The sequence below is a fragment of the Monosiga brevicollis genome, genomic scaffold (genome assembly GCF_000002865.3).
Source record: "Monosiga brevicollis MX1 MONBRscaffold_37 genomic scaffold, whole genome shotgun sequence".
Lineage (NCBI taxonomy): Eukaryota > Choanoflagellata > Craspedida > Salpingoecidae > Monosiga > Monosiga brevicollis.
The window spans coordinates 49,722-66,862 of NW_001865074.1; the positions used below are offsets into that span (position 1 = coordinate 49,722).

Here is a 17,141-nt window from a genome sequence, read left to right on the forward strand (position 1 = left end):
ATTGCAGGTGCACCTGACCCTTTTGTTGTCCTGACCTGCGGTCATGAACGCCTCTCCTCAAAACCTGCCAAGCGCACCGTCACCCCCGTCTGGAACCAAGCCTTCAACTTGTGCGTCACCCCATCCATCTGTGCAGCCTTTTGCTGACCTCGAAAGCGGAAAGGAGACCGTCCAACCCTCACCGCTCCGCTCACCCACCTCAACGCTTGCTCCCACAGCCACGTCTATCCCTCGTCCTCCATGCGCCTCTCCATCTACAACTGGCGCAAATACAGCCGGAAAGAGCACACGGGCCTGATGGGCCGCGTCATCCTACCCCTAGACTTCCTGCGACAACGCGTGGCGCACCAAGAATACAGTGCGATACTGCCATGCCCCCTCTCTGGCTGCATCCGGCTTTGCCATCCCTCTCACTGTGTGCTGCTCCTCTGTCACCCCACAGACGAAAGTTTGGAAGTGCTGTACGATGGCGAGGCAGCCGGCACCATCTACGTGACATTTGAAATTGTACGCGAGCAAAAACAGCCCCTCTTCTTTGGACACAGTAACACGTCGTCGCACTGGTGTCGCACTGGTCAAACAATTGGCAAGGCGCCTTCAACTCGTGCCCTCACGTCATAGCTGCTTGACCCGTGCTCTTTAGCGCCGACAACCGCTCGTAACACGCCCAGGATCCGCTGGATCCGGTGCCGCCTCTTCACCCGGAGAACCGCGACGCTCCGCGTTTGATCTGGGCTCCTCCGGACCTGGACGGTTCGTCCCATAACATTGCGCTCAGCTCCTTCAGCCAGCCGCCTGATGCGAACCTTATCCCGTTTAAAAAGCTCAAGCCGGCTGCGCCCATCACAGGCCTCATCGGCTCATGCACCGGCACACGCGTGACTCCCTCATGTTCACCGCACAACAAGCCACTCCTCCGTACGACATGAACCTGGGCTCTCGATTTCTCGATTTTGTACTTCTGTATGCTCGTTTCAACACTTGCTCGCACCACTGCCGACCTCACTCACCTGCCTTCGGTGCTTCGCCTGCCCTTCACAATCTACCCAGAGCCATGAGTCCAGAGCTTGCCGCCAGCCCGAGCACTCTAAGTGCGGGGCCCATTCCACGTGGCCCCACGCGAACCCGCTCACAGGACGCTGCCTCTGGGTCTTTGGCCCACTTTGTTTCGCACGAGGAGCCCGCCCGGAGCCTCTCCGCTCACAGTAGCAACTCGAGTCAAATGCAGGCTGCCTTCTCAGTCGATAATCTCACCGACACCGTTGCGGTATGCTGCTTGGTTCAACAATTGGCACTCGCCAACCCCAAACGTGGGTGTCGGGGTTGCGCTGCAGCGTCTCACCCAGCCCCCTCGGCCGGCTTCCTCAGATGGAATCCATTCCCGAGGATACATGGCGTTCGCGAGCAAACAGCGCATCCAATTCCAACCCTTTCTTTGCCACTAGTCCGCAACGCGCTGGCACCTCGAGCCGCTCCAACTCATTGCGTCGGCGTAGTGGTGGCTCAATTGAGCCTGCATCCGCAACCTCGTCCGCAACTGTATCTGCCATCGCCTCGGAAACAGCCAGCCCGGCGAGCACTGCCTCCTTCAACGCCTCGCGCAGCGAGATTATGCGCGCCACGGGTCGCTCCTCGCACGGCACACCCCGCCGTCGATCGCGCCCGCAGCCCTCGGCACACACTCTCCAACTCCTCCGTGAATCGCTGCCCACCGGGTACGTCTTTTTTCCTACCCTCTCTCTCTCTTCTTCCTTTGCGCGCCCACACAGCCATGTCCGAGCCCAAAAAAGGGGGCCGCATATAAACATTGTCATAGCTTCATTTGGAACATGTCGTTTCTGGAACTCAGGTGGGAAGCGCGGCTGAGCCCGGGTGGTGAAGTTTACTATGCCAACCACATCACGCGCACGACGCAATGGCAAAAACCTACAGAAGAGGCTGAGGCCAGCGTTGATGAGGCTCAGAATGCCTCGATTCGCCGCCTCGAATCCTACGAGCGACGTTCCCTTCTCGTCTCTGATTTGGACGTTCAACAAGACGGTCCGTCCTCGCGGGTGCTGCCTGGCCCAGTGCGCCTCATCCTCACCTGCAAAGCCACTCAGCCCACAATATTTTGTTTATTTGTTCTCACGCTTTCACTTGCTGGCTGCAGACGACAACTTTGGCTTTCCCGACGAGATTGGTTCTCCCGTCTCCACACCCCCCACACGTCCACTGCCACGCTCTGTTTCCACGATCATGGAGCAGGCAGAAAGCCCTGCTCCTTCTCTGGATGACAGCGTGGTCGAGCTCAGTGAGCCTCGATCTCCAGCTGCCTTGGCACCCAGCAGCTCGTTTGAGAGCAATCCCACAACTCCCACCACAACGGTGCGCAACACTCTCCATACCCACCATTTCCGTGCAACATGACCGCGCTGCCCTCTTGCTGTCTCACTCTGGCGCTATCTCACCGCCATTCTTTGTGAATGATAGCCTCCACACCGCCGCTCGCGCCTCGTCTCCGGCTCACCTAATCCGCTCAGCCGCCACTGGTCCGAGTTTGTGGTTGAAGACGCTCAAGGCGAATTTCCCATTGGCTGGGAGCAGCGCTTCACGGCCAGCGGACGCCCCTACTATGTTGACCACATCAACCGATCTACTACGGTATGCGCGCACGCATTGCAGCCGTTTTGCTCCTCCGATTGTTACAAATGCATCGCTTGCCTTCAGTCTTACCCACCTCTCGACCGCCTTGCTCAACCATAGTTTACTGACCCTCGTCAAGAAGCTGAACGTCGCCGTCGCGAAGAGGCACTGTCACAGGAAGCGCAGTTGCCTCAATACAAGCGCGATCTGCGCCGCAAACTTCTCAAGCTCCGCCATCTCGTACATCACAAGCAAGACAAGGTAAGCAATTCCTTGGGCCTGAACACAGCCGAAAAAGGGTCGCAGTTTGTTTGTTTTAAAGCACTTGTCTGACCGGGGTGATGCCTGCATGGCTGCGTGTCTTGTGTCTTTCCAGGATGCACAAAAATACGGCGTGCGCTTATCAGACCGGGAATACCGCATGGAGGGCACTGAGATTCGAGTGCGCCGCGACCATCTCTTTGAAGACAGCTTTGACACAATTACCAAAATGACCTCGGTGCAATTACGGGTATGTTGTACCGCTTGTCTGGCTGTTTCCTTTTTATACGTGCGACCGGCGCTGTAGTCCCGGGATCGGTTCATTAATTCGTCTGTGTTCGCTCTAATCTGGCGTAGGCCAAGCTGAACATATCCTTCCGTGGCGAGGCAGCTCTTGACTACGGCGGCGTGACACGCGAGTGGTTTTTCCTGCTATCCAAGGAGATGCTCAACCCTTACTATGGGCTCTTCCAGTTTAGCGCGTCGGATGCGCAGCTTCTGGAGATCAATCCCAACTCGGCCATCAATCCGGACCATCTCTCCTACTTTGCCATGGTGGGGCGAGTCCTGGGGCTGGCCGTCTGGCATGGCCACTATGTGGACGGCGGTTTTGTAATGCCGTTGTACAAACATCTCTTGGGCAAGCCAGTAACGCTGGACGACATGGCACACGTTGACGAGATGTTCTACAACAGCCTTGTTTGGATGTTGGAGAACGACATCACTGGCATCATTGAGAACAACTTTGTCGATGAGTATGACGCTTTTGGCGTTCAGGAGACGATTGAGCTCAAACCGGGAGGAAGTGATCTGCCTGTGACCGAAAGCAACAAGAACGAATATGTTCAGCTCATCGTGCGCCATCGCCTCAACTTTGGCATTGAGGAGCAGGTAAATCCCCCGTCAAATGTCTCTATCTGAACCAACAAGAACGAAAGAAGGGGTGTCGTGTCGCTTTGTTGTGGCTCACCGTTGTGGCTGCTTGCGGGTTGACGTAGGTCAAGGCTCTGAAGCAAGGATTTAACGACGTTGTCCCTCATGCCTACGTGAGCATGTTCGATGAGGCCGAGTTGGAGCTCATCATTTGCGGTCTGGGCGAGATTGATGTGGGAGATTGGAGCAGCAACACAGAATATCGGCATTGCGAGCCCACGGATGAACAGGTGTGTCATTACCCGTCTTTTCTCCAAAACAAAAAATGCATTGCGCTCGGATAGCCTCGAGACGAACCCCAGCTCATTCTTGGCTTCAATGTATCTGCAGATTGCCTGGTTTTGGGACGTGCTCCGGTCGTTTGACACGGAGCTGCGCGCGCGCGTGTTGCAATTTGTGACCGGCACATCGCGTGTACCAGTGACGGGCTTTCGCGATCTTCGGGTACGTTTGAAGTCGCTTCTTTACCTTGTCTTCTTGCCCCAAGTTCGCCCACCTCATCCCCGTGTCTCGCTCGCTCTTTGCCAGGGCGCCCAAGGACCAAAATTGTTCACTATTGAAACGGTGCCGAATGCTGTCCGGAATGGGTTGCCTCGCGCCCACACCTGTTTTAATCGCATCGATCTTCCACCTTACGATTCGCAAGACCAGGTGTGTGAACCGCGCATCGACAGGCGTTGTTTTCATCGCACTCCTCGCACACCTCACCCACCACACCGGCTCTCCTTTGAGATACAGATGCGCGAGCGCCTTTTGCAAGCGGTTGAAAATGCAATAGGCTTCGGCTTGGAGTAAACTCGGTGGTGCATATCTTCTTTATTTCATTTTCGCCAGATTACACTTTGATACGCATGCGTGAGAGGCATAGTTGACTTGAATCAGCGCGTCAGCCAAAATAAAATGATAAAATTAATTTTTTTTTTCCAATTTGACCCATTAATATTTTGACTTGGATACTCTGCCCTAAGTTGAGCCACCTCGGTCAAGGCAAAAGTCGCTTTTGCTGCTTGTAAATACCGCATTGTCTTATCGTCAGGCACACGAAGCGCATCTGGGGGTGCGCATCTAATTCGAGAAAATTCAGGGTTCAACTTAATAATCAACCAATTAATTTATTAACATGTAAATCAGCTGTTAACATGTTAGTACACTGACACCGTCTTGATTGTTTTTCATTTTTCGCTTTTGCTTCGTACGGGACGCGCATCACCGGGCATCCATGGCGGTGCGGCCCGCAATCCACACCAAATCGCAACGTACACGCAGAAAAGAAAGGACTGAGCCCGAGTCCCATGCCTTGACCAGCTATGGAACTGCGGCGGAGTTTGCCGAGTTTCCCAGCCGGGAGGAGCTCAGGATAAGGGCTCCAACGAGACCGATTCTGCGGTATCGCGCAAGTGTTGCTGCACCCACTGATACACCGGCAGACGCGCATTTATACAAACAAGTGAACAGCAAGGCGCCTGTGCACAGTTCTTCATCTTCAATGGCCATGCCACTCTCGTGGCAATCATTGTGTGGGCCTACCTTATCTAGACGTTCGATGCTAGGGTCGACGTCAAATTGGTAGATGTCTTGCAACTGCAGTTCGGGGAACGCAGCCTGCACTTCAGGGTGGACCACAATCTGTTTTTCCATCGGCCACACACCGCGACGGTCATTGGCACCAGTGAGCATGATCATGGCGGGTATGAGCGGCCGACGCATATGTGATGAGACAAAAATCACCTTATTGATGGGAAGCACCAGGCGCGAGGTCGAGCTCAAGAACGCCGATGTCCAAGTGCTATTGCGTCGGAGCACGTTAATGTCAATATCTAGCAGTTCTTTTGAGCGAGAGCGCAAGGCGACGTCCATGCGTGCGGCATTGGCCTACCTAATAGCCTGCAGGTTGGGGCTCTGCATGGCCAAGGCCACGTCCAAGGCCTGGGCGCCAGCGAGGGCCAATTTTCGAATCGTGCCCGGCAACACCTATAGACAGAATGGACAGGTCGTTGAAATTCTAAAAATGCGATGGGCAAAGGCCTTTGAACACGCAAATGGTACCGTAACCGCTACGGCTGGAGGGACCCACCTCCTGGTCAGGGGCAGTGAGCAGGGTTTGGCGTTGCAGGGCGAAAAAGTTGGTCTGTGTGCCTTCAACGCAAGCCCCTGAGTCCCGAACCAGCACGACCTCGTTGCATTCGCCCTTCTCAGCTTCCAAGTATTTGCGCTGAGAAATCCACTTGCTATCCTTGCCCTCCTTTGTCGTCATCGAGTCGGGCTGGCGTCGCAGCATGACCGAGACAGGCTGGCTAGGCCGTGGGGGGAGGGCCTCTACGAAGACATCGACGTTGTATGCCGTGGCCATGTGTTTGTCGCTTTCAGCATCGGCCTCCCAGTTGACCAGAACCGTCAGGCGGGTGTCTGGCACGGCCTGACTCGTGTCACAGGGCCCGTGAAAATGCTGCAGAGCTTGGCGCGCGTGCTCAAGCACGAGCTGTCGAACGGCTCCTTGGTCCGTCAGTGTGTCTACCAAGTGCGAGGCGAGGGGAACCCGGTGCTTGGGGTCTCGGCCCGTGGCAATGTCCTCAGCCAGAGTGCGCGTGGTTTGCGCTGCACGCCCACGTCCGTAGGTCCGTCAAAGTGGCGGGGTGGTCGTGGTGTGAGTATTTACCGTCGGCCATGGCCGCAGCGTGACACTTGCGAGCCATCTATAGTCCCGAATATACCTACCAATGCGATCGACGTGTGTCTGGAATTCCACGATGCGAGTGCCGTCGATGGTGCGCATCGTCGTGTAAGGCCCTACAAGCACAGACCATAGCTCAGTGAAGCCAGTCACATGCGATGCCATTCCGTGCCTGCAACACCACATTACCTGGAACTGCAGCATCCAACCAAGCACTTTTGCCTGGACACGGGCGTACCGGCCGCAGATTGTGCAGCAACAGCTGCTTACCCACCCCCGCCATTGCAACGAGAAAGCGGGGCAAGAGCGACGAGACAGAAAGAGTGCAGAAGAGAGAGAGAGAGAGAGAGCGCCAAAAAACTGTTTTTTTTTTTTTTTTTGGCGCTGGCGCAAGGGAGGTTGCTTGCAGCCATCCTAATCATCTGACATGCGAAATTCGCTGACATGCTGACAATGTTCATCAACTTCATCACACAAGCACGACGAGAGAGAGAGAGAGAGAGAGAGGAAAAAAAAAACGGTTTTGTGCTGTTGCCACAAGCTGTTTGTGTGCGATTGAATGGCAGCGCGGGATGGAGGGCTTTGGCCGAGCTTTGCTTGAAAGGAAGGGCCAGTAGAGCCAGTGCCATGTCATTTCCAACCAGGTTGGGTGAGGCAACTGCTGTTGGGGCAGGCGTGGAGGAGAGGAAGAAGAAGCAGGAGAAGAAGCAGGAACATCCGACGAGCGCTGCTGTCGAAGATTCAAGAACCATGTGGCCACTGGCTCCCGCACACTCGCCAGGTTTGTGAGACTCGGCCTTCGCCATGCTGCTTTCCAATGCCAAAAGGTACAGGGCAAACAGATGACACTCATTTCTTGTGGGAGGGGCTGCTACTCCTCTTTTGTACCTTGTCTGTTGGCTAGGCGCCTCACCGAGCCAGAAGCGATCGAAGCAGCAGAGCCCAGCGGCCCACAGCTCGCCTCCGCTGCTGCAGGGATCACCTGTCCAAATTGCGGGGCATCCAAGCAGCCCCAGACATCGACGCATCTTGGGACAAGATGTGACCCTTGCCGTGGCGAGTCCTGGTTCAGAGGGAAGTCTCGACCACCTGTTGGGCTCTGGAAGCCAGAATGAGCTTAATCAACTGCTGCAACAGTATGACCACGGCCACGGGGCCAAGCAGGGCCCCCTGCCCCCGACGAGTCCGGCTCCACTGTTTGGTCGCATCGATCCGTCCCCCGCCGCGCATTCTTTGACTGCCATCCGTGCAGCTGGTGCCAAGGCGGCACCCGCTGATCCCAGCAAGCCTCACTCCTCCATCCCAGGCGCTGGCGATGTGGAGCAACCGGCCGACACTGGCGTTATCATCGCATCACAGGACAGCATCCTTGACCTTCTGGATGACCACGAGCAAGCCCACGCGCATCCGCCAAAGCATCTCCACCCTCAGCCTGCTGCAGGCAAACCACCGTTGTTGTCTGAAGACACCCTCGTGCGTCGCATCACTTCTCAGATGGAGGTTCAAACCTCAGCCTCCATACCTTCCTCAGACAATGCCGAACTTTTGTCAAGCACGGCCCTCAGCCAAATGCTCTTTGCATCGTCGCCGAGCCGACGAGGGCGCACCCGCCGGGTGCCCGTGCAAGACGCCATGCCCTCAAACCCGCCTTTGGCATCGGCTCCAGATCAGGCCCACGCCGACAATGCTGATCGATCCCATGTTTCCAACGTCACACCAACCACTGGTCACACGGATTTGCTTGTGCATCGGCTCAGGGTCTTGAGTGTGACTCAAATTGCAGCCCCTTCTGCCGGCGGCTTGCCGACGAAGCGGCTGGCCGTTGAGGCTGTTGCAACTAGCCGTCGCTTTTGCGTTCTGCTGCGCGAGGATTGGTACTTTTCACCCGTCGAGCGGGGCACCATTATTGAGCTGGTGCCCTTTGAGCCCAGCAGCGTTCGGGAGGGGGATCAGATTGTGCTCGACAATCATCACGCCCGCCTTCTTGTGGTGGAACCTGATCGTCTGCTCTCCGCCACTCGCGTCGCCTCCTCTTTTGATTGTACCCGTCGCGCCGTTCTTGCCGAGCGCTTCCAATCGCTCGACCTGCGAAGCGAGCCCATGGTCGTGGGCACCTTGCTTCACATCGCCTTTCAGTGTTGTCTGGCCGCCAATGACTTCCAGCTTCCACGCATCCATCAAGAGCTGCGCAATGCCATCGATGATCATCTCCTGGACATTTTTGCCGTCGACCAAAGTGAGCGCGGCATGCTCGAGCAGCTGCTCAAATACGCTCCACTCATTGCCGAGTGGGGCCTTCGCTATGTGCAACCAGCCAGCCCACCACCTGCACGCTCTACTCCCAGAGTGACTGCCTGTTCCTTCTCCCATCGGGCTGATGCTCAGGCTGAACCGGATGTGGCCATCACCCGCCTTGTGGACATTGAGGAGAACTGCTGGGCCCCTCGACTCGGCCTCAAAGGCAAGATTGACGCTACCGTGCACATTCACATTTCGCCAGCCGCACGTTCCTCAGCCGGTGCCGGCGTGCCTGAGAAGGACGCAGGCGTTCGACTGGGCGTACCCCTGGAGCTCAAAACTGGCAAACCCATGGCCGGTGGTCGCGCAGAGCATCGGGCACAGGTGATCCTTTACGCTCTGATGCTCTCCGAGTTGGAGCGGCCCATTGATGTGGGCCTCCTTCACTACCTTCGCGGCAATGAACTCATCCAGGTCCCCATCAAGTACAACGAGCTTCGACACCTCATGTTAGCACGTAACGAGCTGGCCAGCTCCCTGGGAAATGCCGTGCGCTTCCCGGACATGCTGCGCCTTCCATCGGAGTGTCGTCGCTGCTTTAGCCTCGATCTGTGCTGTACAGTCCATGCCCTGCTCGAGGATGGTACACCCGAAACGAGCGGCCTTGGCGACGAGTTTGTGCGTCGTACTGGTCACCTCGGGCCTGCCCACGCCGAGTTTTTCCGCAACTACACCGAAGCATTGGCCTACGAGACCAAGGCATGCAATGACCGCGAACAGCAATCTGATCTTTGGAACGTGCCTCTGTCTCAGGCCTTGGCCGCGGGTACTACCCTCGCACCTCTCACCATTATCAAGAATACGGGAATCCAGGACGCCCGCGCGCGCTTTCGCTACACTTATACTTTTGCCGTTGATGCGGCTGTGACTCGCTCGTTGCGAGGCTCGGCCACAGCCCACCTTGTCGTGGGTGATGGCGTGGTCATCAGCTGCCTCGATCCCGTTCGCTTTGCCATTACGACGGGCATTCTTCTGCACGCGGAGGAAACCCTGGTGGTCGTGGCCGTAGAAGAAGGCCTGCTTGGGCTTGCGGAAGATGGTGGTCTGGAAGACGACGAGCTAGACGCTGAGCACCCAAGCGCATCGGCCTCTGCCCAGCGCTGGCTGGCTGCGCACAGCCAAGACTGCCAGTACCGTCTTGACAAGCTCGTTCGCGGCTTGCACGTCAAGGCTCAGCTGGGCACGTTGGCAGATTTGCTCGTGTCGGGCTTGCCTGTTTTTGAGTCTAAGAACTCGATGGCTAATTCCCAGCACACCCAAGGGGCAGGCCCGCGCGCCTTTCATCGCCGGCGTAGCGAGCTTTTAATGGAGCTCAAGGCACCCCGCTTCGTCCCGCTCCCAACTGCCGAGCGCGATGCGCTTGCCACCGAGCTGAGTGCCCTGGGCCTCAATGCAGAGCAACAGGCTGTGGTGCAGGGCATATTTCGTGCTGAGGACTACCTTTTGGTTCAAGGCATGCCTGGTACGGGCAAAACAACCCTCATCGCGGCGGCCGTGCAGGCTCTGGTCGCGCGAGATCAACGTGTGCTCCTGACAGCGTACACTCACTCTGCGGTCGACAACATTTTGCTCAAGTTGATGGACACCGGTATTCCCATCCTGCGTCTTGGGCGTCGAGATAGCGTGCACCCCAAAGTACATCCTTTCTTAGACAGCGAGCTGACCGCCGATTGCACCTCGGTGGCTGATCTTCGGCGGCTGTATGGCCGGATCCAAGTGGTCGCAGCGACTGCCCTTGGTGCAAACCACGTGGTTCTGGACAAATATCGATTTGACGTATGCATCGTCGACGAAGCCTCTCAGATCTCACAGGTACGTTTGAGCACGCGTGAACCCTGTTGTGCGGCATGGGATTTCTCTCGTTTCTTTGTGTCACTCCATTGTTTGCGACTCCTTAATGCATGTCTCGAGAAAGCTTTTACGGCTCACACATGTGACGTGGGGCGGGTTTGGCTAGGCGGTGACGATGCAGCCCATTCAGCACGCCAATCGCTTCGTCCTGGTGGGCGACCACTTTCAACTGCCACCGCTCGTGCACTCGGTTGAAGCCAGGAAGTTGGGGCTCGGTCTGAGTCTCTTCAAGCGTCTCTGTGATGCGCATGGCACGGCGTTGCTGAAGTTGACCACTCAGTATCGTATGGCACCCGTCATAATGGACCTGGCAAATCACCTTTTTTATGATCGTCAGATGAAGTGTGGCTTACCAACCCCCGCTTCTGGCATCGCTCCAGCCTGGGACCATGCTCGCTTGGCGCGGCAGCCCGATTGGCTGCAGCAAAGTCTTGATCCGCAGCGTGGTTTGATCTTCCTTGATACCGATGGGTGTGAGGCCTTTGGCGAAGCTCGCGAGCAAAAGGCCGTCACAAACATGGGGGAGGCCCTCCTGCTCACCCATTTGACTGCGTACGTAGCAGTTAAAGCCAATCAAATTTGATCCTTGTCTTTGTTTGTCAACGTTGGTTGCACGGCTCACTGGTTCTTTGCGTAGAATACTGTTGGCGCTGGGCGTGGACGTCAACGAGCTGGGCGTGATTGTGCCATACCGAGCCCAACTAGCTCTTATTCGCCGTCTTTTCGTGCAGCACGGTGTAGACGCGCATGTAGGTCTTTGCAGAAATGTACTTGCTGTGCCGGCCTCTTTAGGGAGTTGGGTTGTGTGGGGGGGTTGGCTGAGACCGGTTTAATGCAATGCGTGTCTTGCGACTCCCTGCGATGTGCACGCCCATCTGTCGGTGGTTGTTCACCGCCACGTGCCGATGACCGCATCTCATTGCCTCGTTGCTCTGATTCTAGGTGGAGGTTAGCACAGTGGATCGCTATCAAGGACGCGATAAGGATGTTGTACTGGTGGGGTTTGTACGGCAAAATATCAACGCCAGCGTCGGCGAGCTTTTTGCTGATTGGCGACGACTCAATGTGGCCATCACTCGGTCCAAGACCAAGCTGCTGATGGTGGGATCACGCAGAACGTTACAGGTAGGTTGTGTAGCATACTGAAGCCACCTTGTTTCGCCACAACCCTTGTGCCACGGCTCAAAGACCTGTCAAATGCTTTTGTTCTGTAGTCGAACGAATTTTTTGCGCAGGTTTTTGCGTTCTGTGGCGGCCATGATGGCTTGATCACTTTACCCAGAAACGCCGCGGGGCAGGCACACGCTGCACACGAAAGCCTGACTCTGGATGACGTTTTTGCGGACTGAAAGGAACATAAATGAACACAGTCATTCGATGTGCATAAAAAGTTTGCTTGCATCCGTGTGGCACCAAGGCCGTGCGTGATGATTGCGGGCCTCTGGGAGCGAGGATGGTTACGAGGTCAGGTCGGGTCGGGTCGGGTAAATTGAGAAAATGGACCAAGATCAAACAAGATGAAGCGGGATACAAACATCAACCAGAAAACGAAGGGACAGGACGCAGACAAGATTGCGCCAACGCCATAAGCGGAACCAACAGAGTCGATAATTTGCATGCAGGAAAAGAAACAACAAAGCGACGTGCGTCCATCGGGTTTGGCAGTCAAGCGTGAGGAGTGCCGTCACAGACAGGCCACTCCCAAACATTTCTACTTGGCTGGTGTCGGGGGCGCCTTTTTGTAGTGATATTCGGCCAAAAAGTCATCATGAACCTGCATCGTTTGTTTGCAGGCGTGGATGAATGAGCATGGGGAGCGACTCAGGGTGTTGAAGGGCCATCACGCAGATGAGGCATGTGGATCATACCTTTTGGTACAGAAAAGTATCACCCTTGACACGCTTCATGCAGACAACGCGCAGCTCTGAATCAGCCAGCTGGCACACTTCGACATTAAAGGCTACGGCCTTGTCTGTGGTGTTGGCGCGCAACAAAAAGGGTCGCTGCTCTTTGCACTCGAGTCCTAGAGCTGCACAGGCATCTTGGATGCGGTCATAGACCTGCTCAGCAGGTGCCGTGGACACGTTGTCGACCGTGTTGCTTTTGGCTTGGCTGAGAACACGTGGCCCGGACAACTTTTGTGAACTGCCAAAGATGTTGGCTAAGCTTCGCACAAACCAGCTCGTGCGCTAAGGGCAAAGAGAGATGACCGCAAGGGGGAAGTGAGAACAATAGTAAGCACGGTCAAACGGCGCTGCAGTGAGGACTAGGCCTGTGGAGAGTCAAACGCGTACTCGTCGCTCGGCCGGTGCTGCGGGAGCCTCCTCGTCTACATTGACTTGTTGGGTCATTTGCTGACGAAGCGCACTCTCATTCAATGAGGGGCGCTCATGCGAGCTCGCATGTGATGAAGTCTGTTTGCGTGGAGACATGATCGGCCCAGAACTATAGGAACAAATCCCATGGGAGATGAGCACAGCCGGGTCATTATCGCACCAATCACGTGGACCACGTTCAGGTGGAGGCTACAAACTTGTGTCTTTTCAATGCTTCCTCATCGCTGCGAGATAGATTGAGCTGATTCTAAAGGTTGTGTGACAGGTGATGCGTTAACATGCCCGTGACACATTGAAGCGGCATGCCCAAAGATTGATGCACGACCAAGAGGATGCATGAGACGCCAACAAACCAGTGAGCCTGACACGGCGGTCATGGCGGCCAAATTGGATGAATCCATCTGCATTGGGAGGTACGTGCCACGTGAGTTGAAGGAAGATGTCGTCGCATCAAGAGAAGGGAAACATCAAACTGCGGTGGTGCCATGCCAAACCAACCTGCAGTCGAGTGACGGCCGGATTCATACTGCTCATACTCGAGTTTTCATGCCCCGAAGTGAGGTTTTCCACAGAGCCGGGCGGGTGCATGTACGGCCCAGAAGTCTAGAGGTGGCACCGGGGCCATTGTCATAAAGCCCCGAATCATCAGGCAATGCACAGTTTTCAGCACAATTGCATGTTTTGCTGTGGCGCGTCATTGGGGTTTGGAGGATTGTCTGGGTGGGAAAATGCGAAGCGAGGTAGCATACCACGCCAAACTGCACATCGCCATTACTGCTGGCATGAATGGCCAGGCTCGAGCCATATTGGGCCGTCTGACGACTAAGGGGCACATCCAATCTGTGCACGTAGAGGCGAGTGAGTGCAAGAGCATGCTTGCCTTCGAGATGGGTTGTTTCAAAGGTCCATGGTGAAGAAAGCAGAGTGGGATTGGCAGGTTACGAGTCGAGCGTACGAGGAACGATGGCTACCCAACGATGCGCGTGCTTTGCGCAGCTGTTGGGCTTTTTCCAAAGGCAGTTTGCCTTTATCCGTTGGCAGGCTGCATGGGTGGTAGTATGGCACACGTCGTGTATGAGGGATCTCTTCTGCACCTGGCACCACAGGCTGTGGCAAGGCGACACGCACCGGATGTGATGGCCTTTCAAATGACGAAGCTCCAAGAGGCAATACTCGGCGGTCACATGGTCATAGTTCCACTGTTGCGAGTAAAATGGCAAGCGAGCACAGTCAGGGAAAACCGGAAAAATAATCAAAAAAGGCAAACAAACAACATCCTCCTTCCGAAGAAGAATAAAAAACAAAAACAAAAACAAAAAAACCGGGCCTGGGCGCTGTGCTGGTCCTACCTCTTCGATCCAGTTTTCCATGTCAACGCTAGAAATACCGTAGTACTTGGCCAATTCCTCAATCACATGGTCATCCAAAGATTGCTGCGTTTCAATCGTCATGAGGATTGCCAAAGCAGGAATGCCAAGCCAGGCGGCCGGTACCACGTCACATACCTCGAGCGTCGAGCTTGGGTCAAGCTGGTTGGTATCGAGGTCTGTGACGAGACGCGGGGTCATGAGATGAAGCAGAAACTGGAGCTCGAGACTGAACGTGGATCGGCGCAGAAATCTCAAAACTTCGCGCACCTTTTGTGACCCAGGGATGAGACAGTGCTTCCTCCATGGTGAGGCGCTCCTCCGGCTTCAACTGCAAAAGAGGAGGGTGGGGCAAGAAGGAAAAGCAGAATGAACGGGTGGAAGATGCGTGATCTGGCTTGTTGGCATGCCCATAAGATCTCTGCAAGCAAAAATCGGGAGAGGACAGGCTTGCCGCCACACCTTGAGAAGGGCAGCAATAAACTCCTGGCTCTCTGATGAGAGCCAGGGGGGGATCTCATAGGTGCCGCGTTGGACCAAGCGGTAGAGACGCTGGGTGTTCTCATCATCAAAGGGAAGAAAGCCGTTTAGCAGTGCATAGAGGAGGATGCCCAAGCTCCACATGTCTGCTGGTTCGCCGAGGTACTTTTCGCCCCGAATGAGCTCTGGCGCGGCATAGGCAGCGCTGCCGCAGCAGGTGCGCAACAGATCCGTTTGCAGTTTGTTGGGGTGGGCCACCAAGCCAAAGTCAATCAGCTTGATGTTCTGGAAATACGTTCAGCGGCAAGAAAAGTTGCCAGGTCGATGGGTAGACGGTCAAGTCATGCACCAGTGAGTCAATCAGACGAAGGTCGTCGTCAACCAATTCAAAAAGTGCCAATACGGGCAAGAGAGGTAGACCCACGTGTTTCGAGTCGAGCAGGAGATTTTCGGGCTTGAGATCGCGATGTGCGTAGCCTAAAGTTGTCAATGCAAATTCAATGCAGCGTCAGGCTGAAGCGGTTGATCGGGGCGGTCTGAATGCCACAGGGCTTGGGTGCGGCCACAGGGGCTTGGGTGCGGCATAAGTACCTCGCAAGTGACAATGGTGGACGGCCTTGAGGATTTGTTGGAAGAATCGGCGAGCTTCCGGTTCCTTGCAGCGATCACGACTTACAATGTAGTCGAACAATTCGCCACCCGGGGCATACTCTAACACCTGTGGCGAGGGACGTCATCAGGGATAAGAGAGGGGCTGTCAAGAGGTGCCGAGGATTGACACGGACGTGAAGGGGGCTGGACCCACCAAGTAGTAATGGGTTGAGGTTTCCACCATTTGGTAGAGTTGGCAGATGTTCTGGTGACGCAGATCACAGAGCGCCTGCACCTCGAGGGCCACACGCTTGAGGTCGTCCTGTGTGCATGGGCGATGGTTTGGCGCGATGAGCCGCAGCACGTGTGTATGGGGTTTGCACGCACGGCCAAGGCGTGAGCAGCAGCCAGGGGGCATGGGGTACCGTTTTCTTGAGTTGCTCCTTGTCCATGATCTTGATGGCCACCTTCTCGCCGGTCATGCGGTGGCGCGCGAGCTTCACCTTGGCAAAGCCACCCGTGCCGACCGTCTCCTTGAGCACTGCGTTTAATTTGAATACAACGTCATTCACAGTCCCGCCCGATGCAACCACCCATGCCACATCGAAGGGGCGGGCGATACAGCAAGCAGTGGCATGGCGAGACGGGCGGTAGAGAGGGCCCACGTGCAGGTGTGCGTGTATGCGTGAGTCAGGTGACGACCCGGGCCGAGCACTGCGGCAGGTTGGCATTCAAAGAGCTCAGCAACAAAACGTCGAGCTGACCGTAATTTTCCGAAATTTCCGGCGGAAACCGCGTCTTCCCAGGCGAGGCCATCCTTGTCGGTCTCTCCACCTGTGGTTGTGGTTGTCCAAAAATGCAATCTCACTGGGGAGGGCTGGACCGACGCTCCCCGACGACGACAAAACCTCAACCCGCCCCGCCGACCAAAACGCCACAAACTAAATGCTACAGAGAGAGAGAGAGAGAGAGAGAGAGAGAGAGAGAGAGAGAGAGAGAGAGAGAGAGAGAGAGATGAGATGAGAGATTTAGAGAGATTTAGAGATTTAGAGAGAGATTTAGAGATGGAGAGCGCTAGAAAGAGAAAATTTTGCATGAGTGGGGAGGTGCTCACATCTACCTGACACATTGTGTTCATTCTTCAGGTGTGTGCGGTGTGGTGGAGCTGGATGGCATTGGGATCGGGTGCAGAGTTGATTGGCATCGCCGACAAACGTGTGTGTGTGTGTGTGTGTGTGTCAGATGTGCGGCTGAATTCATATGATCCCAAGGAGAGTATCATTGTACATTGTCTGGTTTTGATCAGGACTGATCGAAACATGTGAAAACCGGAAACAAGGGCCAGAGGCATCGGGTGACCAGCGTAAAACTACACAGTGGTGCGCTGGCAGAGTTGGAAGCGAGAGAAATCGGGATCAAATTTATGCATGGCAGTGAGGAGACCCACAGTGTGGCCCGGAGCCATCGAGAATGCATGTGTGTGATGGTGTTTGATTTACGCAAGAGTTTTGGCAAGAAGACGAGCTTGTGAGCTGCGTTGGAGCTGCTCTTCCCCTGGTAGAAGAACAGCCTCCAGCTCCTGTTCTTCGCGACGCATGCATGAGTGCATGACATAATGATGGCCCACGAGTAACAGTTAAATTCGACCGAATGATCCTATGGGTGGAAACGGCAATTCGACGCCCACAGGTAGCACTGCGTTGATGCAAACTGCTCACGGAGCCTGTT

General features: G+C 55.5%; 4 protein-coding genes across 4 annotated transcripts in view; 2 read left to right on the plus strand and 2 right to left on the minus strand.

Annotated features, from left to right (window-relative positions):
* MONBRDRAFT_39019 (uncharacterized protein) overlaps positions 1–3,136 on the plus strand; it is a gene marked incomplete at both ends in the record, with an annotated part of 3,540 nt that extends 404 nt beyond the window's left edge. Inside the window, 8 exons of the mRNA XM_001750090.1 lie at positions 219–358; positions 443–563; positions 1,446–1,715; positions 1,850–2,040; positions 2,153–2,367; positions 2,473–2,643; positions 2,746–2,886; positions 3,002–3,136. Coding sequence (XP_001750142.1) covers positions 219–358; positions 443–563; positions 1,446–1,715; positions 1,850–2,040; positions 2,153–2,367; positions 2,473–2,643; positions 2,746–2,886; positions 3,002–3,136 — 1,384 coding nt within the window. The remainder of the gene's footprint in view (positions 1–218; positions 359–442; positions 564–1,445; positions 1,716–1,849; positions 2,041–2,152; positions 2,368–2,472; positions 2,644–2,745; positions 2,887–3,001) is intronic.
* Positions 3,137–3,438: 302 nt separating this feature from the next.
* MONBRDRAFT_34429 (uncharacterized protein) lies at positions 3,439–4,722 on the plus strand (the record flags this gene model as incomplete). Its single annotated transcript, XM_001750091.1, has 5 exons — positions 3,439–3,777; positions 3,885–4,049; positions 4,150–4,263; positions 4,348–4,470; positions 4,558–4,722. 5 exons carry the CDS (start codon positions 3,439–3,441, stop codon positions 4,612–4,614), a joined length of 798 nt encoding a protein of 265 aa, XP_001750143.1. The 3' UTR covers positions 4,615–4,722.
* Positions 4,723–5,171: 449 nt separating this feature from the next.
* On the minus strand, positions 5,172–6,773 carry MONBRDRAFT_29646 (uncharacterized protein; the record flags this gene model as incomplete). Its single annotated transcript, XM_001750135.1, has 6 exons — positions 5,172–5,231; positions 5,347–5,605; positions 5,696–5,790; positions 5,894–6,414; positions 6,535–6,606; positions 6,680–6,773. 6 exons carry the CDS (start codon positions 6,771–6,773, stop codon positions 5,172–5,174), a joined length of 1,101 nt encoding a protein of 366 aa, XP_001750187.1.
* Positions 6,774–12,501: 5,728 nt separating this feature from the next.
* MONBRDRAFT_29648 (uncharacterized protein) lies at positions 12,502–16,542 on the minus strand (the record flags this gene model as incomplete). The annotated part of the gene is given in 16 exon segments (XM_001750136.1): positions 12,502–12,828; positions 12,934–13,084; positions 13,173–13,222; positions 13,329–13,376; positions 13,474–13,578; positions 13,725–13,815; positions 13,931–14,017; positions 14,104–14,174; positions 14,325–14,521; positions 14,613–14,673; positions 14,805–15,098; positions 15,118–15,299; positions 15,414–15,540; positions 15,628–15,735; positions 15,839–15,954; positions 16,341–16,542. 16 exon segments carry the CDS (start codon positions 16,540–16,542, stop codon positions 12,502–12,504), a joined length of 2,217 nt encoding a protein of 738 aa, XP_001750188.1.
* Between the last annotated feature and the right edge of the window lie 599 nt (positions 16,543–17,141).